Source organism: Balaenoptera musculus, chromosome 7, assembly GCF_009873245.2.
Source record: "Balaenoptera musculus isolate JJ_BM4_2016_0621 chromosome 7, mBalMus1.pri.v3, whole genome shotgun sequence".
NCBI lineage: Eukaryota > Metazoa > Chordata > Mammalia > Artiodactyla > Balaenopteridae > Balaenoptera > Balaenoptera musculus.
The window spans coordinates 47,361,241-47,385,740 of NC_045791.1; the positions used below are offsets into that span (position 1 = coordinate 47,361,241).

General features: G+C 33.9%; 1 protein-coding gene and 1 non-coding gene across 7 annotated transcripts in view; one reads left to right on the forward strand and one right to left on the reverse strand.

The window, feature by feature from the left end:
• The window catches only part of LOC118898148 (sodium channel protein type 2 subunit alpha), a 149,388-nt gene that overhangs the window by 113,656 nt on the left and 11,232 nt on the right, over positions 1-24,500 (forward strand). For 5 of the 6 annotated variants that reach the window (XM_036858135.1, XM_036858137.1, XM_036858139.1 and 2 more), the window contains 7 exons: positions 4,724-4,844; positions 13,174-13,328; positions 14,929-15,102; positions 18,610-18,732; positions 19,730-20,011; positions 21,336-21,389; positions 24,166-24,303. In XM_036858135.1, the coding sequence (XP_036714030.1) occupies positions 4,724-4,844; positions 13,174-13,328; positions 14,929-15,102; positions 18,610-18,732; positions 19,730-20,011; positions 21,336-21,389; positions 24,166-24,303 (1,047 nt within the window). The remainder of the gene's footprint in view (positions 1-4,723; positions 4,845-13,173; positions 13,329-14,928; positions 15,103-18,609; positions 18,733-19,729; positions 20,012-21,335; positions 21,390-24,165; positions 24,304-24,500) is intronic. The other variant, XM_036858141.1, reaches the window with a different exon arrangement.
• LOC118898635 lies at positions 12,178-12,283 on the reverse strand. The gene has a single exon (XR_005020778.1). It is a non-coding gene; the product is annotated as a U6 spliceosomal RNA (small nuclear RNA).

The following is a 24,500-nucleotide window of genomic DNA, read 5'->3' on the forward strand; positions in this document are numbered from 1 at the left end:
GCTGAGGGGTAGGTCAGCACGACATAAGGGTTACATTTGCCATCCCAAGAAATATTTAAGACCCTGCTATTTATGGATTATAGAATTTTATAATGTATCTATTATAAAGACAAAAATGATTATCTGATAATGTAGTACGATGATAATGATAGTTTTGATTTTGCCTTCTTCCTTATTAAGAAGAGCAGTTCCTTTCTAGTATTAATGTATCACTTTGGCCTTAGGCCTATCCCAATGTAAGCATAACCATCTCTTTCATTGTTTCAATGTTAAGATTTTTCATGTAAAATGACCTAGAGTTCTTTAAGTACAGATTAGGATCCATATGGAACAAAATATTGCCATTTGTGGTGACCAAAATAGTTAGATATGGAATATTTGATTTAATCTATATTTGAATTATCTCTTTTTAAAAAAAATTCCAATTTCTTTTATTGACTAAGTTTAGAATATACATTTTCCCCAAAATATATACAATATTTACTAATTACATTTTCTCAAAAATATACCTTAACTTCATAATGAGAAAAAAAAAGTGTGCCTTTGAAAAACTTAACAAGAAGTGATGTTTTCCCTCCCTTTTTCTGTTGTGATTAATTATTTTCAAAAATGCTTTTACTTTCTGAAAGAAGGACTATGAGTTTGGCATGTAAATGTTTAACAATAGTTTGGAAAGTAAAAGTTAGAAGTATAATGTTTAAAAATGCGAAGTGAAATACTGTGTGTCTTGAAATTTATTTATTACATCATTAAGCAAAATATGATTCTGCCCTGTTTAACTCCCATGATTATAATTCCCCAGCACTTAGAGGAATCCAGCAGATTTTCAATAGTAAGAGCCCTGTAACATGAAGTTTTCACTAAAAAAAAAGTTCAGCTAATATTTTCATCTGAAAATAAATGATTGTCAATGCCAGGCATAGCAAATAACAGTTTGTTATTCCTGTTTGATCTCTTGACTATCCTGACATTGAGGGAACATCCATATTTTCTTAAAGGCTGAGTAAGGAAGGGCTGTTCTAACAACATCATTCAGTCCACTTGTCTTCCAGCAAATAAGCACAAATAATAAAAAAGGAACCTCAACATCTAAATTTTACCAAAGGGAAGAATGGAACTTGAAAATAAAAAAACCGGTTCTATTTCTAAGTAGTTAATATATTGGTCTCTTACTCATGTGGCATTTTACAGTGAATGGTGCCTAGATTGGAGAATTTACAAATAATCTTTATTTGAAAATTCTTCTTTTAAGTATATGAGTACTAATAATTCCATAAAATGATGTGTATTTGATAATTCTAATTGGTGAATTTGCACTGTAGTTAGAATTAATCATAATTATGACCTTATCTGAAGCTGAAGAGTTTTATATTCTTAATTTGATTCCTTTGGTTTTTATTGGCTCTTTATACATTTTAACTGTTTTCGTCAACATATTTTATGATATTATGATATTTGCATCTTATGTGATTTTAAGAAAGTCATTGAATTGATGTTATCAAGAAAGATTTTATAAATCAGAATTTCTTGCCTATATCTCAGGCTTATTGTTTAAAGTAAACTTTTGTTTATAAAATATCCCAACATATATTTAGCTTCACTCTACATTAATACATATAAAGATATGAATATAAGAAAGTAATACTAAGTTCATGGTCATGAAACATGGGAATCAACAGTATCCCAACACTATCTTGAACCTACGATGTTTAATTACATATCACATCTACTAAATGTTTTAAATTGATAAAGATTGGCTTAACTTATGGATCATTAAAGAAATTCTCTAGAGAATCCTAGCAAAGTGGGGTACAGAAGACCTAGAGTCCAGCTACTGACTCAGTATGACTTTTGACAAGATGATTAAAGCCACATTTCCTTCTCTAACTAGACACTGGATTGGCTGGTGTTGAGGATTAATGTGTACCCTAGATTTTTTATTTGTAAACCAAATAAAGTTATTCAAGTAATAAATGTGACAGGTAGATCCTGTGCTGTTCCACATCAGGGAGAAGATGGAGAAGGATGAGATATTGCCTTTCCTTAGAGAGGTTCCATTCTTTGCTGGGATTGTAGGTCCATGTGCATAGAGTAGAAACAGGAAAAACATTGTCAAAATGAGTCAGTCTTAGTTTTCCTGACTCCAGAGTTAAAGTACAGTTTATTTCATAGTTTCACCATAGGTCTGGTTAATTGGAAGCCTGATGTTGAGACAGCACTTCAAATTCTAAGGGTTGTTGGTCATTACCTACACAATTTAGAATCTTGAAGGATTTGTGTTTCTCTGTACTTACATGAGAATATTATATGTATTCCCTTGAATGTAAAAGTAAGTATTAGATAGGAGGTGTTAGAAGTAGTTAGTGGTAAAATAAAATAGTGCATGCATTGGTCATTCATTCATTTACCCAATGAACATCTATTAAACACAAACATTGTGATGGGTCCTAGGGATGCAGAGATGGCAAAAGCATGACCTTTGCTTCGAAAGATTGTCTGGTGAGATACATCTTCTAGAAAAGCAGAATACTTTTATGTTGTACTTTTGAAAAAGTAATGATTTGACCTTTAAATATATAAATGTTTGGCTTCAATTAAAAAGATATCTATTAATTCTATGTCAGTACTAAGGCATTGCACTAAATGAAAGGCATTGTAGTTGATGTTACAGAGATCCTCTAGAAACTTTTGAACCAAGATTCCCTGGAACATGTTGTCTGGTGACTTCTCCCAATCACTGTCAAGGACTAGCCTTCATTCTGTTATGAAGAAGTTCATTCATTCATTCATTTTTTAAAAAAAATTTGTTGAGTACCTGACGTGTAATATAGCCAGCACTGATGCAGGCTCTGATGCAGTCATTTGCCAATGTGAAGCGCCCTGAATATGGATTCTCATTTACCCCCAGGTCATCCCCCAATCTGTAATTGCAGTGTTATCCTTTTTCCTAAAAGGAATGTTTTCCATTTGTTATTGTGGGCTGTTTGTAGTTAGATTATATATGACCAAGCTTCACTTATTCTGATTACCTATGTCATGTTTCAATATCCAGTAAATGATAAGATCAGTATTTTCAGGTCCCTAATATGTAACAGCTTTATGTGAATCAGATGGATGGGATTGATAGGATAATTTAGCCATTTCTTAGTCAATTACATGTTTATAAACACAGCTACATTTATCAAAGAAAGAGTCTAATCAAAAGATGAAGGACAGGAAATTAGAAAAAATCATATAATATTTCATTTTAAAACAAAATATATTCAAATTTTAACAGTAAAAATATTATAATTAAGTATCTGTCTAGTATTGTGATATACTTGGTGAGTAGAAAAAGAAATCAACAAACTTCAGGCACCTTATAATATATAATCCTTGATTTAAGTAGTTTGGTTAGATTTAAAAATAATCCTGAACAAGTTCTAATTGAGGAGACATATAATATTTATGCTTCTATCATTGGTATTGTTAAATTACACACACAAAAACATTTTCAATCTTACCTATAGCTTATATAAATATTTTTACTTTATCAGCACCACTATGCCAAGGAAATATTTTATATAAAGAAAATTATTTTCAGGAAATAAAGGAACCAGCTTCCTCCGGAAATCCATAGAATCCTTAGCCCAAATATAATGTTTCCAGTACTGACTACACCATCTATTTTAGAGTGGGTTCAACATATTTCAATGTGCATTTTATCATATGCTTACCTCATCCCCTTTATAAAGTAGCTCCTATCAGCTCAGCCATTTCCTAATGTTATGCACTAATGGTAATAACATTGTAACAGGTCCAAGAATGCTGTGGCCCAAACTACTCTGATTCCATGTGGCACTCATACCTGGCCCTGTGTCATTCCTGCAGCATTTTAAGACCAGGTTAAAGACTGGATCCCTTCATTTATATTGATCCCATGAACGACCTGACCTGGCTAAAGTTTGTTGTATTTCAAGATTTAAAACAACTTCTATTATATTTTTCTTTTGGTGGTATTTGATTTAACCTAAAGGAAAACAAAACAACAACCAAAGATTCATTTCTGCCTTTATTAACTGGAGAGGTAAGAGTGCCAGAGTAACAAGTAGTTTCCAAATGCACAATGAAACACAGGAGTGCATTGGCCAAAGAGAATGCAAAATATCAGCTCTTGCTATAAAGCTAACAATGTGCTGCTCTTTTCAGAATTAGAAAACTATAGAATATATTTAATAACAAGTGGTATATGTTTTCATGTCAATGAAAAGTGGGTAAATTTAGACTGTTGCTGTTTATGTGCATTTGATCAACTCTTTTCTGCATTTGACATGAAAATACACTCATACAGCTTTTGTTGGTTGGGTCACAATTTTAGAATAAAACAAACTTTACCATTTGCAAACTAATTTACAAAAGCAAGGTCACAGACCACAATACTACTCTGGCAGCTTACGTAAGCTCTCTGCATGATTTTATTTCAGAATCTCTCTCTATACAGGAGCTTAATCAAAAATTATTTAAGTTGTTAGCACGATAGTTTTAAAGGAAAAAATTCTGTGGTGCTGTATCTAATCTTGTGACCCCCCACCTCTACTAAAGCGGACTGGCATTATGTTTAAGATATTCTTAAATTACAGATCAAGGAAATGAATACAGAAGACTTAAGGGCACGCCTTTGAAATTTTTATATTGTAGATTAAAGAAAATATTTTAAAAGCTTTTCTGTGGAATTGATTTTCAGAAGCTAAATGCAACTAGTTCATCTGAAGGCAGCACTGTTGACATAGGAGCTCCCGCTGAGGGAGAACAACCTGAGGTTGAACCTGAAGAATCTCTGGAACCTGAAGCCTGTTTTACGGAAGGTGAGGAAACAATGTGTGTACACTCATTAGACTTCTCTGATCTAGCCATCTATTCTCTCCCTCCCGGGCTCGCTCTAATCGTCCATATCTATCCAACAACTGTTCCTTTACTTGTCTGTTCATTGCTTTTTCTATATCAAAACAAAGATGATTTTTGAAAAGGTAAGATTTATGTAATAAGATATTCTATTTTTGTGAATCCTGTTCAACTTTAAGAAATGCTGTTAACCATCTGGGTTTTTTGGTGGCCGTCTAGAATCTTTTATAGGAGAGAAAGCCAAATCATACATGTCTCTCTTTAGCTTTTAAAAAAAAAGAAAAACATTTTAAATCAAAGAAGTAATTTATTGTTTACTGTTTTGTTAGGTCATAATGGGTATGAATTGATTAATGTACATTTCAAACTGTCCATGAATAACAATTACCTGTATCTGTCAAGGTCAAATATTTTTTATTAGCTCTGAATGATACTAGATTGTAGATAATGAAATGCCAAAATATACTGAGTTATATAATACAGGGATCCATGCCATTAGAGTAATACTAAGGATTTTGTGAAGAAAACTAAAATTATGTTATTTGAGGTATGCATCAGTTATCTCTTGAACAATAATGTTGTGTATCAAACCACCCAAAACTTCTTATCATATAACAAAAAAACGTATATTTTTGCTCACAAGCCCATGGCTGGCTAGGTGGTTTTGCTGATCTTGGTTAGGATTAGTCATACGGCTGAGGTCTTAGATGAGACTGCTGCCTGACTCAGCTCCATCCACACACTGGCCCAGGCTTGTTATCATAGCGAAAGCAAAGGAGCAGGAGAGGAAGCCTAAATGCCAAGCACTTAATCCTCCACTTACATCAGGTTTGCTTCTGTGCTGTTCACCAAAGCAGAGTCGCCAATCCAGATTCAGTGTGGGAATGCGCTACATACAAAGAGGCGTAAAAAATTAGTGCAATATTACAGAGTATGAAATTCCTTATATTTCTTATATAAATCACTATTGTAGGTACGAACTTTTTCTCTAAAGTCCTAGGAATCACTTCATTCTTAACTCATTTTTTTAGTTAACAGCTATTTAACAATTCATACTATGTCTTAGACCCAAATTCAATAGTAATTGCTTAAACAAAAGTTTATTTTAGTAATAATGACTGTAGTAATGTTATTTAATTACAACTAATTCTAAAAGTGTTTCATTCATTTTCATTTCATTTAAGAACGTTAAAGCTGTTTTAATTTAGACTTAAGCTAACTTTAAAAATATGTGATTATACAAATGTTAGAAATCAAAATTGATATCAATAGATTCAAGGCTTTTGCAGATGATTATGTTACATACACCTATTGCTTTTGGACTTAAATGCATTGGAGAAAACAAATATTTATATATTAATTGTCAATTTTTAAATTATTTCAGAGGAAGAGCTATTTGTTCAGCATAAGTTATGAGGGAAGCCACTTTTCTTCACTATTTCCTCCAAAATTCTGCACACGTTTCAGTGACGTTGATTATGAAAAAAAATTATGACTTTACAAAACATTTAAGTGGTATATCACAAAAATAATTTCTGTAGTATTAGTTATTACTCCTTCCCAGACAATTAGCTTATTTTCAGGGTCACAATATATGCATAATAATATTTATGGTAATATCAACATTTGTCTTTTGTGAAGTTAAAAAAAAGCATTTAAGTATGAAATGTCACCAACATAACATTATAGAAAACAGAAATAATACATAGACACCCACCAACCAACTTTAACAATTTGAATATTTTTGTCATGTTTGCTTCAGACTCTTTATTTTAGAATAAAACAGATACAGATTTGGCCCCTTTTGTACCCTTTCAGTATCCCATTCCCTTGCTTTCCTCTCAGAAGTGAATCAGTATCCCAAATTTGGCATTTATCCTTCACACTAATGTTGGTCTTTTTATGTTAAACAGTGTTTTTTCATCCCATATCCTCTTTAGGGGAAAAAAAACCCCTTAAATCCAGTTCCATTTAATTCATTACAACAAATATTTTCAGGGCATGTAATTCTTCTTAATCCTTTGGGAGTCAAGAAATGTGAAAAAGATCTTGCCTCAAAGAAACAAGAAATACAATGCTATTTCTTTCTTTCTTGAGAAACAAATAACATTTAAGAGGACTTCATTAAATATTCATGAAACAAAGGATATGATCTGGCTGACATTATAAAGTAGTATCTGTTAAATATTTATGCATTAAAATATTAAGCTCCTTCAAAATGAGGTTTCCATTTTTCTATTCACTGAACAAGAGCTCTCTGTCATGGTTAAAACTCTATGTCATGACTCCTGTCTCACACCCCAGCGCCCCCATATACTGTGTGCTGCCAGGTCCTGTCAACTCAGCAGTATCTTTTGATTCCTGACCACTATCACTAGCATTACCCTTGCTTTCACTTTTCTTTAATGTTAAGTTGATTGAATCTCATAGACTCTGGACTCCTTTTCCATCTTCTCTCTTCTAGTCATCCAATGCCTTGTGCAGGTAAAGATCATTCTAAATCAGTATTCTTATCAGGTAAATCTCCATAACTCCCAAATAAATCCTTCAATGTTTTCCCCATTAGATAGCACATAAAATCTAAGTTCTCTAACTGAATCATTCGGGTCCTTTTGAGATTGGCTTTAGAGTGTCTTTTCTAGTCTTGACTCCCAATTCTAAGCTTCATACAATTTCTAGACTTTTCCATCACCAAGGTTTATTAATATCACTTTTTCTGCATTCCTTTACCGCTCCATATACTAGACCTGATTCTTACACATCCTTCAAAGTCTAGCCCCAAATCCACTTTTTCTGTAAAGCTCAGTATTAGAAAAAATTTTTTTAACATCTTTATTGGAGTATAACTGTTTTACAATGGTGTGTTAACTTCTGCTCTATAACAAAGTGAATCAGCTATACGTATACATATATCCCCATATCTCCTCCCTCTTGCATCTCCCTCCCACCCTCCCTATCCCACCCCTCTAGGTGGTCACAAAACACTGAGCTGATCTCCCTGCGCTATGCATCTGCTCCCCACTAGCTGTCTGTTTTACATTTGGTAGTGTATATATGTGCATGCCACTCTCTTACTTCATCCCAGCTTACCCTTTCCCCTCCCCGTGTCCTCAAGTCCGTTCTCTACATATGCGTCTTTTTTCCTGTCCTGCCTCTAAGTTCTTCAGTACCTTTTTTTTTTTTTTTAGATTCTATATATATGTGTTACAGTACAGTATTTGTTTTTCTCTTTCTGAGTTACTTCACTGTGTATGACAGATTCTAGGTCCATCCACCTCACTACAAATAACTCCATTTCATTTCTTTTTATGGCTGAGTAATATTCCATTGTATATATGTGCCACATCTTCTTTACCCATTCATCTGTCGATGGACACTTAGGTTGCTTCCATATCCTGGCTATTGTAAATAGAGCTGCAATGAACATTGTGCTACATGACTCTTTTTGAATTATGGTTTTCTCAGGGTATATGCCCAGTAGTGGGATTGCTGGGTCGTATGGTAGTTCTATTTTTAGTTCTTTAAGGACCCTCCATACTGTTCTCCATAGTGGCTGTATCAATTTACATTCCTACCAACAGTGCAGGAGGGTTCCCTTTTCTCCATACCCTCTCCAGAATTTATTGTTTGTAGATTTTTTGATGATGGTCATTCTGACCAGTGTGAGGTGATACCTTATTGAAGTTTTGATTTGCATTTCTCTAATGATTAGTGATGTTGAGCATCCTTTCATATGTCTGTTGACAATCTGTAAATCTTCTTTGGAGAAATGTCTATTTAGGTCTTCTGCCCATTTTTGGATTGGATTATTTGTTTTTTTGATATTGAGCTGCATGAGGTGCTTGTAAATTTTGGAGATTAATCCTTTGTCAGTTGCTTCATTTGCAAATATTTTCTCCCATTCTGAGGGTTGTATTTTCATCTTGTTTATGGTTTCCTTTGCTGTGCAAAAGCTTTTAAGTTTCATTAAGTCCCAGTTGTTTATTTTTGTTTTTATTTCCATTTCTCTAGGAGGTAGGTCAAAAAGGATCTTGCTGTGATTTATGTCATAGAGTGTTCTGCCTATGTTTTCCTCTAAGAGTTTTACAGTGTCTGGCCTTACATTTAGGCCTTTAATCTATTTTGAGTTTATTTTTGCACATGGTGTTAGGGAGTGTTCTAATTTCATTCTTTGACATGTAGCTGTCCACTTTTCCCAGCACCACTTATTGAAGAGGCTGTCTTTTCTCCATTGTATATTCTTGCCTCCTTTATCAAAGGTAAGGTGGCCATATGTGCATGGGTTAATTTCTGGGCTTTCTATCCTGTTCCATTGATCTATATTTCTGTTTTTGTGCCAGTACCATACTGTCTTGATTATTGTAGCTTTGTAGTATAGTTTGAAGTCGGGGAGCCTGATTTCTCCAGCTCTGTTTTTCTTTCATAAGATTGCTTTTGCTATTTGGGGTCTTTTGTTTTTCCATACAAATTGTGAAACTATTTGTTCTAGTTCTGTGAAAAATGCCAGTGGTAGTTTGATAGGGATTGCGTTGAATCTGTAGATTGCTTTGGGTAGTATAGTCATTTTCACAATGTTGATTCTTCCAATCCAAGAACATGGTATATCTCTCCATCTGTTTGTATCATCTTTAATTTCTTTCATCAGTGTCTTATAGTTTCCTGCATACAGGTCTTTTGTCTCCTTAGGTAGGTTTATTCCTAGGTATTTTATTCTTTTTGTTGCATGGTAAATGGGAGTGTTTCCATAATTTCTCTTTCAGATTTTTCGTCATTAGTGTATAGGAATGCAAGAGATTTCTGTGCATTAATTTTGTATCCTGCTACTTTACCAAATTCATTGATTAGCTCTAGTAGTTTTCTGGTAGCATGTTTAGGATTCTCTATGTATAGGATCATGTCATCTGCAAACAGTGACAGTTTTACTTCTTCTTTTCCGCTTTGGATTCCTTTTATTTCTTTTTCATCTCTAATTGCTGTTTGAAAACTTCCAAAACTATGTTGAATAACAGTGGTGAGAGTGGGCAACCTTGTCTTGCTCCTGATCTTAGTGGAAATGCTTTCAGTTTTTCACCATTGAGAACGATGTTGGCTGTGGGTTTGTCATATATGGCCTTTATTATGTTGAGGAAAGTTCCCTCTATGCCTACTTTCTGCAGGGCTTTTATCATAAATGGGTGTTGAATTTTGTCAAAAGCTTTCTCTGCATCTATTGAGATGATCATATGGTTTTTCTCCTTCAATTCGTTAATATGGTTTATCACATTGATTGATTTGTGTATTTTGAAGAATCCTTGCATTCCTGGGATAAACTCCACTTGATCATGGTGTATGATCCTTTTAATGTGCTGTTGGAGTCTGTTTGCTAGTATTTTGTTGAGGATTTTTGCATCTATATTCACCAGTGATATTGGCCTGTAGTTTTCTTTTTCTGTGACATCTTTGTCTGGTTTCGGTATCAGGGTGATGGTGGCCTTGTAGAATGTGTTTGGGAGTGTTCCTCCCTCTGCTATATTTTGGAAGAGTTTGAGAAGGATAGGTGTTAGCTCTTCTCTTAATGTTTGATAGAATTCGCCTGTGAATCCATCTGGTCCTGGGTTTTTGTTTGCTGGAAGTTTTTAAATCACAGTTTCAATTTCAGTGCTTGTGATTGGTCTGTTTATATTTTCTGCTTCTTCCTGGTTCAGTCTCGGAATGTTGTGCTTTTCTAAGAATTTGTCCATTTCTTCCAGGTTGTCCATTTTATTGGCATATAGTTGCTTGTAGTAATCTCTCATGATCCTTTGTATTTCTGCAGTGTCAGTTGTTACTTCTTCTTTTTCATTTCTAATTCTATTGAGTCTTCTCCCTTTTATTCTTGATGATTCTGGCTAATGGTTTATCGATTTTGTTTATCTTCTCAAAGAACCATCCTTGAGTTTTATTGATCTTTGCTATCGTTTCCTTCATTTCTTTTTCATTTATTTCTGATCTGATCTTTATGATTTCTTTCCTTCGCTAACTTTGGGGTTTTTTTTTTCTTCTTTCTCTAATTGCTTTAGGTGTAAGGTTAGGTTGTTTATTTGAGAGTTTTCTTGTTTCTTGAGGTAAGATCGTATTGCTATAAACTTTCCTCTTAGAACTTCTTTTGCTGCATCCCATAGGTTTTGGGTCATCGTGTTTTCATTGTGATTTGTTTCTAGGTATATTTTAATTTCCTCCTTGATTTCTTCAGTGATCTCTTGGTTATTTAGTAGCATATTGTTTAGCCTCCATGTGCTTGTATTTTTTACAGATTTTTTCCGGTGACTGATATCTAGTCTCAAAGTGTTGTGGTCGGAAAAGGTACTTGATAAGATTTCAGTTTTCTTAAATTTACCAAGGCTTGATTTGTGACCCAAGATATGATCTATCCTGGAGAATGTTCCATGAGCACTTGAGAAGAAAGTGTATTCTGTTGATTTTTGATGGAATGTCCTACAAATATCAATTAAGTCCATCTTGTTTAATATATCATTTAAAGCTTGTGTTTCCGTATTTATTTTCATTTTTCATGATCTGTCCATTGGTGAAAGAGGGGTGTTAAAGTCCCTTACTATTATTGTGTTACTGTCGATCTCCCCTTTTATGGCTGTTAGCATTTGCCTTATGTATTGAGGTTGTCCTATGTTGGGTGCATAAATATTTACAATTTTTGTATCTTCTTCTTGGATTGATCCCTTGATCATTATGTAGTGTCCTTTTTTGTCTCTTGTAATTGTCTTTATTTTAAAGTCTATTTTGTCTTATATGAGAATTGCTACTCCAGCTTTCTTTTGATTTCCATTGGCATGGAATATCTTTTTCCATCCTTTCACTTTCAGTCTGTTTGTGTCCGTAGGTCTGAAGTGGGTCTCTTGTAGACAGCCTATATATGAGTCTTGTTTTTGTATCCATTCAGCCAGTCTTTGTCTTTTGGTTGGAGCATTTAATCCATTTACATTTAAGGTAGTTATCGATATGTATGTTCCTATTACCATTTTCTTAATTGTTTTGGGTTTGTTATTGTAGGTCTGTTCCTTCTCTTGTGTTTCCTGCCTAGAGAAGTTTCTTTAGCATTTGTTGTAAAGCTGGTTTGGTGGTGCTGAATTCTGTTAGCTTTTGCTTGTCTCTAACGGTTTTAATTTCTCTGTCGAATCTGAATGATATCCTTGCTGGGTAGAGTAATCTTGGTTGTAGGTTTTTCCCTTTCTTCACTTTCAATATTTCCTGCCACTCCCTTCTGGCTTGCAGAGTTTCTGCTGAAAGATCAGATGTTAACCTTATGGGGATTCCCTTGTAAAAAATATGGAATGCTTCATGAATTTGCCTGTCATCCTTGTGCAGGGCCCATGCTAATCTTCTCTGTATCATTCCAGTGTTTTATATGTGCTGCCAAAGTGAGCGCAGTATTAGAAATTAATCTGCTGGTAAACTCTCACAGTACCTCTTTTGCTTTCTACAACTGTAATATCTGTGGGCAAATCTCCCCTACTCAAAATACACACTCTTTTTAGAGCAAGGCTGTGTTTTACACATTCTAGTTTTATAATTTGTCCAATATAATTCCTTGAATAAACAGTTATTCAATAAATATTTGTTGACAAGCCTTTGATATAGTAGACTGCAAAGGTGTCTATTACATTATTGCTGATAATAGCTAGAGTTAAAGAAACATAAATATTCAATAATAGGTGGTGTGATGAATTGGGAGACTGGGATTGACATATATACACTAATATGTACAAAATGGATAACTAATAACAACCTGCTGTATAAAAAAATAAATTAAATAAAATACAAAAAAGATATTCAATAATAGTGGAATCTTTATATAAATTTTGGTTATGTCTGGTAATCTTATTTAGAGAAGCATGTGAAACCTTTCAAAATTCTATTTACTTGTAACAAAAAGGGAAATGTTTATATTATACCATTAAGTTAACTAATTAGAAATCAAATATATATAAAGTCTGTATATGAGTGGAATCATACTCATAGGGTAAGGATAGGATGGAAATATCAACTTTTGGTGATTTTACTTCTTTCTGTTGTTCTATAATATGTTTTTATAATGCAATATAATTCATTATAATAGTCCCATAAACACTAAAAAATAGTTGTTGAATGAACGAGTAAAAAAAGTATAGATGATTTCTATTTCTACAAGTGAAAGCCATATTAAAAAATAAAGTTATTTACAATATATCAGGTAATAATGTAGATGAATCTCACACCAACACAAATATACATAATCAAAGAGTAATTTTTTTCTTCATTTACTTTGACATATTTTAGACTGTGTGCGGAAGTTTAAGTGTTGTCAGATAAGCATAGAAGAAGGCAAAGGGAAACTCTGGTGGAACTTGAGAAAAACTTGCTATAAGATAGTGGAGCATAACTGGTTCGAAACCTTCATTGTCTTCATGATTCTACTCAGCAGTGGGGCACTGGTAGGTGAAATATGATTTGCTCTTTTACTTTTACCTGAAATCCTTCACCTTTCCCCTTAATGAACCTCCTCTTACATGTTTTTACAAAAAGGTGTTTGTGAATATGAGAGACGTTGTATGATATTTTTAGCACACTACTTAAATAGCAATTTTCATTCTTCTGGAATAGGCCTCAGATTGAATCAAATTTAGATCAGTATGATTTTTTGTGAATATTTAAGGAAGGATCTTTCTTTTACTCATCAGAACTAGTTCCTGTTAAGAATGAGTATGTAGACATGATATGGGATTATCAGCTAAATATCAAACTGTTTAACATAAGCTCCATTGCTGCATAAAACCCACCTGTCTTGTTCATGCTGATTCACTAGTGCCAATCACACTGAATGGCAAATAGTAAACTAACTTAATTACCAATGAGTAGCAAAGTGAAAGCATTACAAACTTATTTTATATCTGATTTCATTCCACAGAATGGTCAATTTGGTCAAAATATTGATTAACATAATGAAAGCAGTGTGTCCCGTTTTCCATTTGGTAATGTAAATGTGGTTACATTTCTTTTATTTGTTTATTTTTCTATTAGTTGCTAGTGTTTGGTGAGTTGATTTCAGTAGGAGGATCATGGCATTATATCTGGAGGCCTCAAAGCCCACCTCTGATTTGATTAAGGATCCTGCAGCCTGTCATGTACTTGGAGCAAAGAGGGTCAGCTCTGTGTTTTAATGCCAAGTAGAGAGGGAACTGTGACATCTTGTCGGTGACTAGTGCCCTTGCTGTAGCAGCTCACGGTTATCAATTATACCCAGTCAGAGCTCACCAAAGTGCACCAACATGCACAAAGGCTGGCTTCTGAGGGGCTTCTAGCTTCAGCTATAGATAGAGCTGAAAAGCATTTAGGCCCTTGTATTGAGCCCCACTTACAAGCCCAGATCCCCCTTTTCTCAAAAAAAAAAAAAAAATCTCCTTTCTCCTTGATCCAAACCACCAGGTTACCCTGATAGTTTTTCTTATAAGAGGACTGAATTAGATAAATGCTCTTTTCGTTCCAGAAGGCCTAGGGACTCCTGCAAATGAATTCCTCCTCCCTTTCCAAAGAGCTCTGCAAAATAGTGGCAAAGGGAGGTTCTAGATATACACCACACACATGCCCAGATTGAGCAAGAAAGATAGAAGAGAAAGCTAGAGATCATAATCCATTCCCCTTTCCCAGGCTAAGGGGGCTCCTTGCCTTACATTTGCGTTACTGAAGGGCTACAGTCCACAACTCTGCACTGAACAAAGCAGATCTGCTTGCAGATGATTTTCTGCCTCCTGCTATAGAGAGAAGCAGCTGGCAGTCTCAAAAATTTTAAGCTCTTTTGGGGTGCCCTGATACCAAAATTTAAAAATTATTTGAATTAATTGGTTGATAAATGCTCAGTCAACAGTCATTTGCATATAGATAACTATAAAGCAAAGTATAAAGCAGCTCTGGGAAGCACAAAGTGTTCCACCCTTAAGCACCTGAGAAGAGGCTTGCAGCATGTTTTTCTCTAATAAAATACCAATTAGAGACAGTTTATGAAAATGAAATTCAGTGAAGCTTTTTCACTTACAGGCCTTTGAAGATATATATATTGAACAGCGAAAAACCATTAAGACCATGTTAGAATATGCTGACAAAGTTTTCACTTATATATTCATCCTGGAAATGCTTCTCAAGTGGGTTGCATACGGCTTTCAAATGTATTTTACCAATGCCTGGTGCTGGCTAGATTTCCTGATTGTCGATGTGAGTATTCTGCACATTCTTGTTTCATTCTATTGGCATGTGAATGATATGTGCTAGCAATGGTGCCTGGCACATAAAAGGCACTCAGTAAGTACTGCATGGCCCCAAATATAAATGATGGTTCCCATCTTCCCAATAAGAAAATGCCCCAAAACAATTTTTTTGCTGGTTTAAATGTATATACTTTCAGAGATGAAACAGTCAAATGGAACTTATTGTACGTATTGATTTAGTTTAAATTAATATTTAAGATTCCAAGTTATACAAAATAATATATTAACATAGAAGTTTTGCTTTTATCACTCTCACATTTCATACAATAACTGTATCTAAATTCTTCAAGGGCATCTTTGATGTTACTATATTCATCATCACCAGAGCCTGTTGCAAAGTGTTTGTCCCACAGGTGGATTACTAATTACAAAAAAATTTGAAAGTCCAAATAGCAAGAGACACTTCTTGATTTGTATGATGGTAGAAACAGATTGGCTATGGACCAATTATTTAAAAGTTTTGTGAAACCACGATGGTGTTGAAAATAAAGATGCAGTATCAGAATATGAAGCTTTAAAAATATGAATATGAGGTTATTCCCTGATTTTTGAGGGAAAATTTTGAGGAAGATCTCACCTTTTTTAATGCATATAATATCTTAACTAAAAAAAAATTTTAAATCACTTTCATTTAGTTTTGGAGATTTACTTCTTAAACCCCTTTTAAATTAATAGTCCATTTTGAAAGACTAGAAAGGAACTTAAAGGCCTTTTGTCTAGAAAAGACTAGGCGAGCCAGTGAGAATAGGGGACAGGAAACCTGGGGGGAGGGGACGGGGTGGTGCTCAGAGCTAACGGAGGAGGAGGACTCTGGAATTTTCAGGAAAGCACAATGTGTTAAGTAGTGTACTTTAAAGATAATATTCTGTTGATTATAATAATTCCTTGGCAATTAAAGATGTATTTTGAAATATAAAATTTACATATGATGCTAGCAGAGAAAAAAGTGACCCTTTCATGGAGAAAATTATTTTTTACAACTTCAGGTGAAAAATATATCAACTTTTAATTTAGTAAGAGTTTTCTAATCACCAAACAGAGGAAAAAATTTGTGAGAGACAAAGAGAATTCTTTGAATTTAAGAGACAAAAATATCTTTTTTCCCTTGAATCTGCCTAAAGCAAATCTATTCTTAAATAACATATAGAGCTACATGCAGAATTATATCAAAAGTTTACTGGCAATGAAATAAGACAATAACTAATACTTAAAACCACGTATGTGTGGACATTACAAACAAAGGAAAAATATACCAAGACAATACCAGTTATTTTATTTGTATAATGAGATTATGGATGATACTTTTCTTTATTTTCTGTATGTGGTTATGATTTTTAATCAAAATATCTGGCATTTAATATATCTATGTGATAATAAAGGCATTAAGTCAACACTACCTAAATATAAAGAAATTCTTAAGAGAAATCCTATTTGAAGTCTATAAGCTGCTACTCATATTACCCAGCATATCCTGATATTTACCTTCTTAGATTTAAGAAAACTATTATGATAATGTATTAAACTAATCGATACTTTGCTTTATGTCAAATATATTTATTGAGCATCGATTTTGTTATGATAGAGACAAATATGAATGCCATTTTTCTGGGCCTATGGGAGCTTACAGACAACTAGTGAGGACAGATAGTATACAATGAGAAGATGACATCTATATTAAAAGTGCCGTCTGCTTCACTGAGGAAGGAGCAAAGGCTTCATGAGGGCAGTGCAGTGTGAGCTGGCTTTTGAGGGATGACATGTCAGCAGGTACAGATGAGGGGAAGGACACCAAAGCCTTAAAGACACTGATGCATGCCAAGCAGGGCTTGTTCACAAAACAAGTGAGGGAAAGCATTCTGTAACTGGATGATAAGGTAAGAAAGGTAAGTTGGAGAAGAGGTTGAAGGACCTGAGATGCCATACAAAGAGATTTAGATTTATGATTTAGTAATGAAGCCGCTAAAGAATTGTCTATGGAAAGTGACAAGAAAAGCTCACTCTTTCAGGGAGAGAAATTTGGTGGAGGTGTCAGTGATGGAATAGAAGGAGATCACTATTTACAGGCCAAAGACCAATAAAGATCAAAAAGAGAAGAGGGTCTACAGGTATCTCCTTTTCATATTCAGCTACACAAGACATATAAAATTGAATATTTTACTACTTCTTTAGCCAATAAATACTGCCCCGGTTCAGAATTTTTTTTCTTATGTCTAACTTTTATCTTTCCTCCTTTAATTTATGCCTAGCTCTTTTTCATTTTGCCTTTAGAGAAGATAAAGTACTATAGGTCCTCTTGTTTTATATGTAGAAGATCTTCACAACAAATGATAATTCAGTAACTATTTTTCAGTTATATGTGAAGAGGAGACTTACAAAGCCTAAAAGTTTAGATTTTAGGAAAAATATAAAAACCACTTCAGAAATTTTTATAGATTAATTTTTTCTAAATTTAAAGGTTTTTCTATCTCAGATGACATGTGCAGAATTAGTTCGAATAAGTCAAGTTTTGTTGTAAAAATTTTCTCTGTGCTTCACTTATTTTTCTTAAAAAATGTATTTTTTAAATATACGCTAACACCATATTCTTAAAACCTATATTACACATCTGTTTTCATTTTTCTACTTTTGAAATTCAGGTGCACTTTAGGAGAAAATATCTTTTTTTAGTTTATATAGCTTTAATGATTTTTCTATGTATTTTCAAAGGAAATCAGACATTTCTGTGCCACCTATGACAGTGTTCTTTTCCTTTTTAGCTGAGATTTTAGAACTTCTATCAGCTGCATTAGACATCTGTGTAAATGACTAAAGAAAACATTGTTCTGACAATTTCTAATTAGTTATACTAAAATCTCAACTTCTATTTTACTTAATTATTTTAATTTTCCCTAATTAATGATCTTATGCCCTCACACTGACATTTACAGGAAGACTAAGCCACTCTTTAGAAACCTAGATCTTTCTGAATGTGTTTATATTCAGAGTCAATAGTGGTTTGCGTAGTTTACTTGCATACTTGTACTAAGTTTTAATTTCTCTTTCAGGTCTGCTCAGTAATATGAGGAATGATAAAGTTTTACAGATCTATAGATGAAAATTTCATTTTGGTGTCATTCTTTTTCTTGCTTTACATTTAATTTTTAAAAATTTTCTTGTCAAGAATCTTGAAAAAAAACACATATAGCTTCTTCTTTTTCATAAGTTTATAGCAGTGGTTTTCAGAGTGTGGGCTCACAGGCCAGTATCATTAGCCTCACCTGGGAACTCGAAGAAATGCAAATTCTCAGGCCCCACCTCAAACCTTGGCCAGTGATTTGTGTTTACAGCAAGCTCTCCAGGTGATTCTGATACTCACTAAAGTTTGAGAACTACTGGTTTATTACATAGAGCAAGGTTGAATTGTGTAAACATTTTTGTTTGTAAATGAGAAAACTGTGTTGCTTTTTCTGTATAGGTCTCATTGGTTAGCTTAACTGCAAATGCTTTGGGTTACTCAGAACTTGGTGCCATCAAATCCCTCAGAACACTAAGAGCTCTGAGGCCATTGAGAGCCTTATCCCGGTTTGAAGGAATGAGGGTAAGACCAAATGCTTTAGAATTTGTTGGAATTAGAATTGAGAACAAACTGCTGCTTTGAACCTTAGACATGACAAATCCATGCTGAATTTGTGTCTTCTACATTCAGACTCACATAACCAATCAATCAGTAATATTTGTCAGACATCCATAAACTTGACATTGTTGGAGGCACTCACAGAACATAATGCCTGAATGGTTGCTTCTAATTAGAAACAATTAGATTGCTTCTAACTAGATTTTTTCACTCTGTGGGAAATTTCTAGCATGTTGTGTAGGCTTCTGATGTGAGTCAAGATTAGTTATGTTCCTTCCATTTATAAACGTGCACGAAATCCCACTCACTGTAATTTGAAACCACCACATCGTTCCCCATCATTTTTCTTGCCTGCTCCTTATGATGTATTTTGAGCCTTTTAAAGTTCAAATCTGGCCTTTTAGCTTTCAAACGAAGGCTGAGATGGCTAAAAAGTAGGTCAGCTGTGGAAATCTAACACTCATTTAGAAAGGTGGTACAAAAGAACTCAGAGGAATTTGTGCTGCCATTTGTCATCCCCTGGGGCACAAAACCTGAGACCACATACCCTCAGCACTGAGGAAATGGTGATGCCCTGTCTCGGTACATTTAGCTATTCAAAAATGAACTTTTAGATGCTTTTTTTGTGATATTTTAAAATAGCTACTTAGGACTTTCTCTGAATGTTGCAAAAACAACCAGAAACAGATGATGTGTGTAGGTGTGTGTTCTCCTATGTTTGTATGCACATGATTGCATAGAAAGGAATGGCTAGCTCTTAAATTCTTTTCACTTTACCAATTTAAAGTCTACTGTTTTTGTAGTAGCTGTTTTAATTTTTAAAAAGAGAATCAAATTTTCAGTACTAGAATGATTTTCATATTTTCTATATCAAGTTTGCATATATAATGACCTAAATTCCTAGTCCTTCCATAGATCTGACTCTCTTTTCACTTCTTTTTCCATCTCATTTCTGTGCCAGGTTGTTGTCAATGCTCTTTTAGGAGCCATTCCATCCATAATGAATGTACTTCTGGTTTGTCTGATCTTTTGGTTAATATTCAGTATCATGGGAGTGAACCTCTTTGCTGGCAAGTTTTATCACTGTATTAACTACACCACTGGAGAAATGTTTGATGTCAGCGTGGTCAACAACTACAGTGAGTGTAAGGCCCTCATAGAGAGCAACCAAACTGCCCGGTGGAAGAACGTGAAAGTCAATTTTGATAATGTGGGACTTGGGTATCTTTCTCTACTTCAAGTAGTAAGTAACCACCTTATTATTCACTGTGATGTATTATGAAAAGGAGCCCAAAATTCTTCTTTCTCAGTGTTTGCAAATACATACTTCCTTAAGCCCATCTGCCTAGATTCTTCCTCAGTCATGGCCGAACTGTCTTTTCTGCGCCATGTTGAAAACTGGACAGCTCTACAAAGTTTGTAGTCTCTCAGACTAAGCCTTAGGTTCCCAGCACAGGTCTTTGTTACTGAGATTTCTGTGTAGGTTCCTACTGTTTTCCCCCATCCCTAATCTGAGCAAAGTAGAGGCAGTGGCCCGAGGGTGGGGTTGGAAAGGTGGTGGGGAGAGGGGTGGTAGATTTCTGTCCTCCTTCTCAGGTACCAGACAGTCTCTAAACCCTCGCCAGTCTCCACCCACCCAACCTTCACCAACACCGTAACCAAATGTACCCTCACACGAACTCCTACCTTGATTCCCCTCTTCCTCCCTGCTGCTTGAATGCTTTCAGATAGGGAGATTGCTCTCTTGCAAATGAAAACCTTCCTATCAAGTCTATTATGTCTGCTATAATTTCATAAAAATCCATTCAACTTCTCAACTGACCACTCTAAGTCATGTCCACATGCTCCCTGAGATGATCCACCTACACAATACCCAGCACTAGATAAATATTGCAGGGTCCTGTGGCACTAAGGAACTGAAAAAAAATGTATAAGACTTGTCTTCAGGATTACTATGCCCACATATACACAAACACACAAAACCAAAATATTTTAAAAAGTAAATTGCAATTAAATATAATGTTTGCTTCAGGTTATAATGCTGCTTCTTATAGAATAACTGCCTCAAAATAGTATATTTAGCAATACTGAGGAGAGTTTCAAGAACACACCATCATGATTGATGGTTGGTGATAATACCACTTAGAAAGGGATAAGCAGAAAAGAAAGCATTAAGATCAAACAACACAGCATATTTTTTCGTTTGTCTGAAGGTAGTACTATATTCGTGAAATTATTTCATGTTATATTCTTTAGATACAGCAGAGTCAAAAGTTATTGATAGTTGCTTTTATGATAGCATATTGTTATAATCCATCATGATTTCATTATAGATGTTAAGGTTTCATAAAAAGATGTTATAGAAGAATACAAAGGAAGAGTTTTCAATGCATATGTTATAAAACTTTGCCCGAAGAGTTTAAATATTAATTCAAAGCTATTTTATATACCTGTTTTGAATGAATCTTTTATATACCTGTTTTGAATCAATCAATCTGATATTTAATCTCTTTTCTAGAATTATAATTTGTGAGGGAAAAAATTAAATGATGTGACTTTTTTTACAGGCCACATTTAAGGGATGGATGGATATCATGTATGCAGCTGTTGATTCACGAAATGTAAGTCTGTTTAGAGAGAAAATTGTTTAACTTGATCCAGTGAATATTTCTGCAGTGTTGTTATTTAATGATATTGTCAATAAAATGAAATCATAGGTTAATTCATAGATTACATCTATATTAGAAAAATAAAATATTCAACCTTACATTACACTTTCCAAACTTTGATTTAAATGTATTTCTCTACTCACTGTGAATCTTTTAACATATCTTTCCTAGTATCTAGCATGGTACCTGGCACTTAAAAATTTGTTGACTCTATTTGTAAAATGAGACATCTTATTTTTGGTTCTGATAGTTCTGGCCATGAATTAAAAGCCCTCACAGGCACTTTCTTCATCTGTCACAGATTTCTTCCAGCTTTTGATCTTTCCTCTGATAGGAAGGATCTGACTAATGGTGAAAAAAGCAAACAGAAGACAAACATATAAAAAAAACCTAATGGTGTTTCTCTCTGGGAAGTGAGATTTTTGTGGTAGAAAAAGGGGCTTTCATAATCTACCTTATACACATCAGCACTTTTGAAATTTTTTGTATAATCTCCATTAATTTCTCACTAACAATAAGGGAGGAAATCACATTTTGAAAAAGAGATTGGCTTCTGATATATTGCCAGAGTATAGTAATTAAGCTCAAAATATTATATCCCTGACACCAAAAACCAGGTGGTAACTTAGAAAGAATTCCTGATTTTTTTTCACCTTATTTTAAAAAAAAAAAAAGAATGAGAGAGCTTAACACCCTGCATTGTATCTTTTACTATCAGGAATCCCAGTTATGGGTTTTTTTGAATAATAATTTATTATTTATTACCACTCACTGTGCTGGCTTTCTTACATTATCTCATTTTCGGCAGTGGTTTCCTACCTATTTGATTAACTCATTTAAAATTCTCTCCACCTTTCTTATCAATAACCTACATGACACACAACTTGCTTTCAGTTTCTTCCTTAATAACCTAGCATACACTATCTGCTATGTAACCCCTCAGCATTCAAGCACTTTACAAAAGATGCAGTCCAATTGGCCACTATAATTCTGACAAGTTATTCACTCTTACTCTCATTAGTTAATAGAGAAATGCAAATTTAAACCAAAATTAGATATTACCTACAAACCTTCCTGATTGGCAATAATAAAAAGTTTGACAATACCAAGTGCTGCTAAGAATAAACAGCAGCAAGAACTCTAGTGTGCTGGTTGGGGGGAAATGGATAAATATTCCTTTAAAAAAGTTGAGCATTACCAACATTATTCATTAAAGTTCAAGATATTCTTTAACCCCACAATTCCATTTTTAGCAATATATTCTATAGAAACTTGTGTACATATATAAAAGAATCTCTGTATAAGAATGAGCATAACTTTTTTTGCATTAGTGAAAAACTGGAAACAACTCAAAATTAGTAGAAATAGGCAAATAATTGAATATTAAACAGTATTGAAAATGATATATGAATCCAGTATACATAATAATGCAGATGAATCTTAAAATGTAACTGTTATAACAAATGTGTCTACTAGATAAAACGTAGACACAACTAACCTTGTTGTTCAAGAATGCATACTTAGGTTCTAACTCTAAAGAAAAAGCAAGGAAATAATTACCGTAAAAGTCAGGATAATGATTACCTCTAGCAGAGATGGTAGAATTTATGTTTGGGAAGGATACACCAAGGGTTTCTGACATCTTGGGTTGTAAAGTTCACTTTAAAAGAGTTTATTACATCTAACACTTATGTACTGTGCACCTTTGTGTTTGTATTGTATTTAATTTTAAGACATTTTAAAATATTTTATATCACTGTCCACTACACACATGCATAAATAAAATAGAAGTCTTATCAAAGAATAGGCAGTTTTATAATATTTCCAATATTTTCTATTTTACCCTATTTCATTAGAAAAAAAAAATTTCATGTTGGCCATTACCCTCTAAATTGATTTCATGACACAATGGGTCATTACCTGCCTTCATTGTCACCTGTGACTAGTTAACTGAGTTGGTTAGAACAATGTCCTGTGAGACCTGAACTACAGATTACAGCCAAAGCTTAAACCAACCATCATACATTTTTCATCAGAACTGTGCTGGATGAGAGAGGGTATCATTGTTACAAAAACAATGCCTAAGGCCTGCTGAATAGGATGAATCAATAGACTCATTTTCAGAATGGAAAGATCCTACTGATGTACCTATGTCCACACGTACAGTAATAATTCTAGTCTATCAACAGAAATATGTAATAGAAATCAAACCTTTACTCTTAGCTCTTACTATTGGCCAGGTGCTGTTCTAACACCTCTCATATACAGTAGTAACATTTAACCTTCCCAACTACCATATGAGGAGTAGGTTCTATATTTTTCCATTTTACAGATGAAGAAGCTGAGTCAGAGAGGGTAAAATTTGAAAGTTTTTAACATAGAATAGTGTGACTACAACACCTCTTCTGTAGGAAGAGGAAATCCTCACTTTGCATGCCCCGTTGGGGTCTTGAAACTGCATTGAAAGTGCATTCATAATCGAGGCATTTACTGGGTGAAATTAATTTTAATTATTCAGACTTTTCTATGAGTTGTTTCATTTTCTCAACTCAGTGAACCGTATTAGAGACTCTTCAATAGGTGTGTTAGATTTGATGTTTCATAAAATCTGTTTAATTTTTTTTAATTTCCAGTGATAGAGACATGCTTTGAGAATCGAAAATTCACTGATGTCTTTTTTATGAAACATGGATTAGGTCTAATAGTTATCATTTTTCATATTTTGTAGGTAGAATTACAACCCAAGTATGAAGACAATCTGTACATGTACCTTTATTTTGTCATCTTTATTATTTTTGGTTCATTCTTTACTCTGAATCTTTTCATTGGTGTCATCATAGATAACTTCAACCAACAGAAAAAGAAGATAAGTATACTAAAACTTCACCCTTGCTCTAAAATGTGAACTAAACATATCACACTGTTTCCTTTTGGCTCCAAATGCAGTCAACAAAAAGAAAGAATATAAAATTCAGAAATTGTTTTGAGAGACTTAATCATCTATGAGTTTTTAAGTGATTGATAATTCAGATAGCACGTACTGATATTTCCAGTATAGAAATC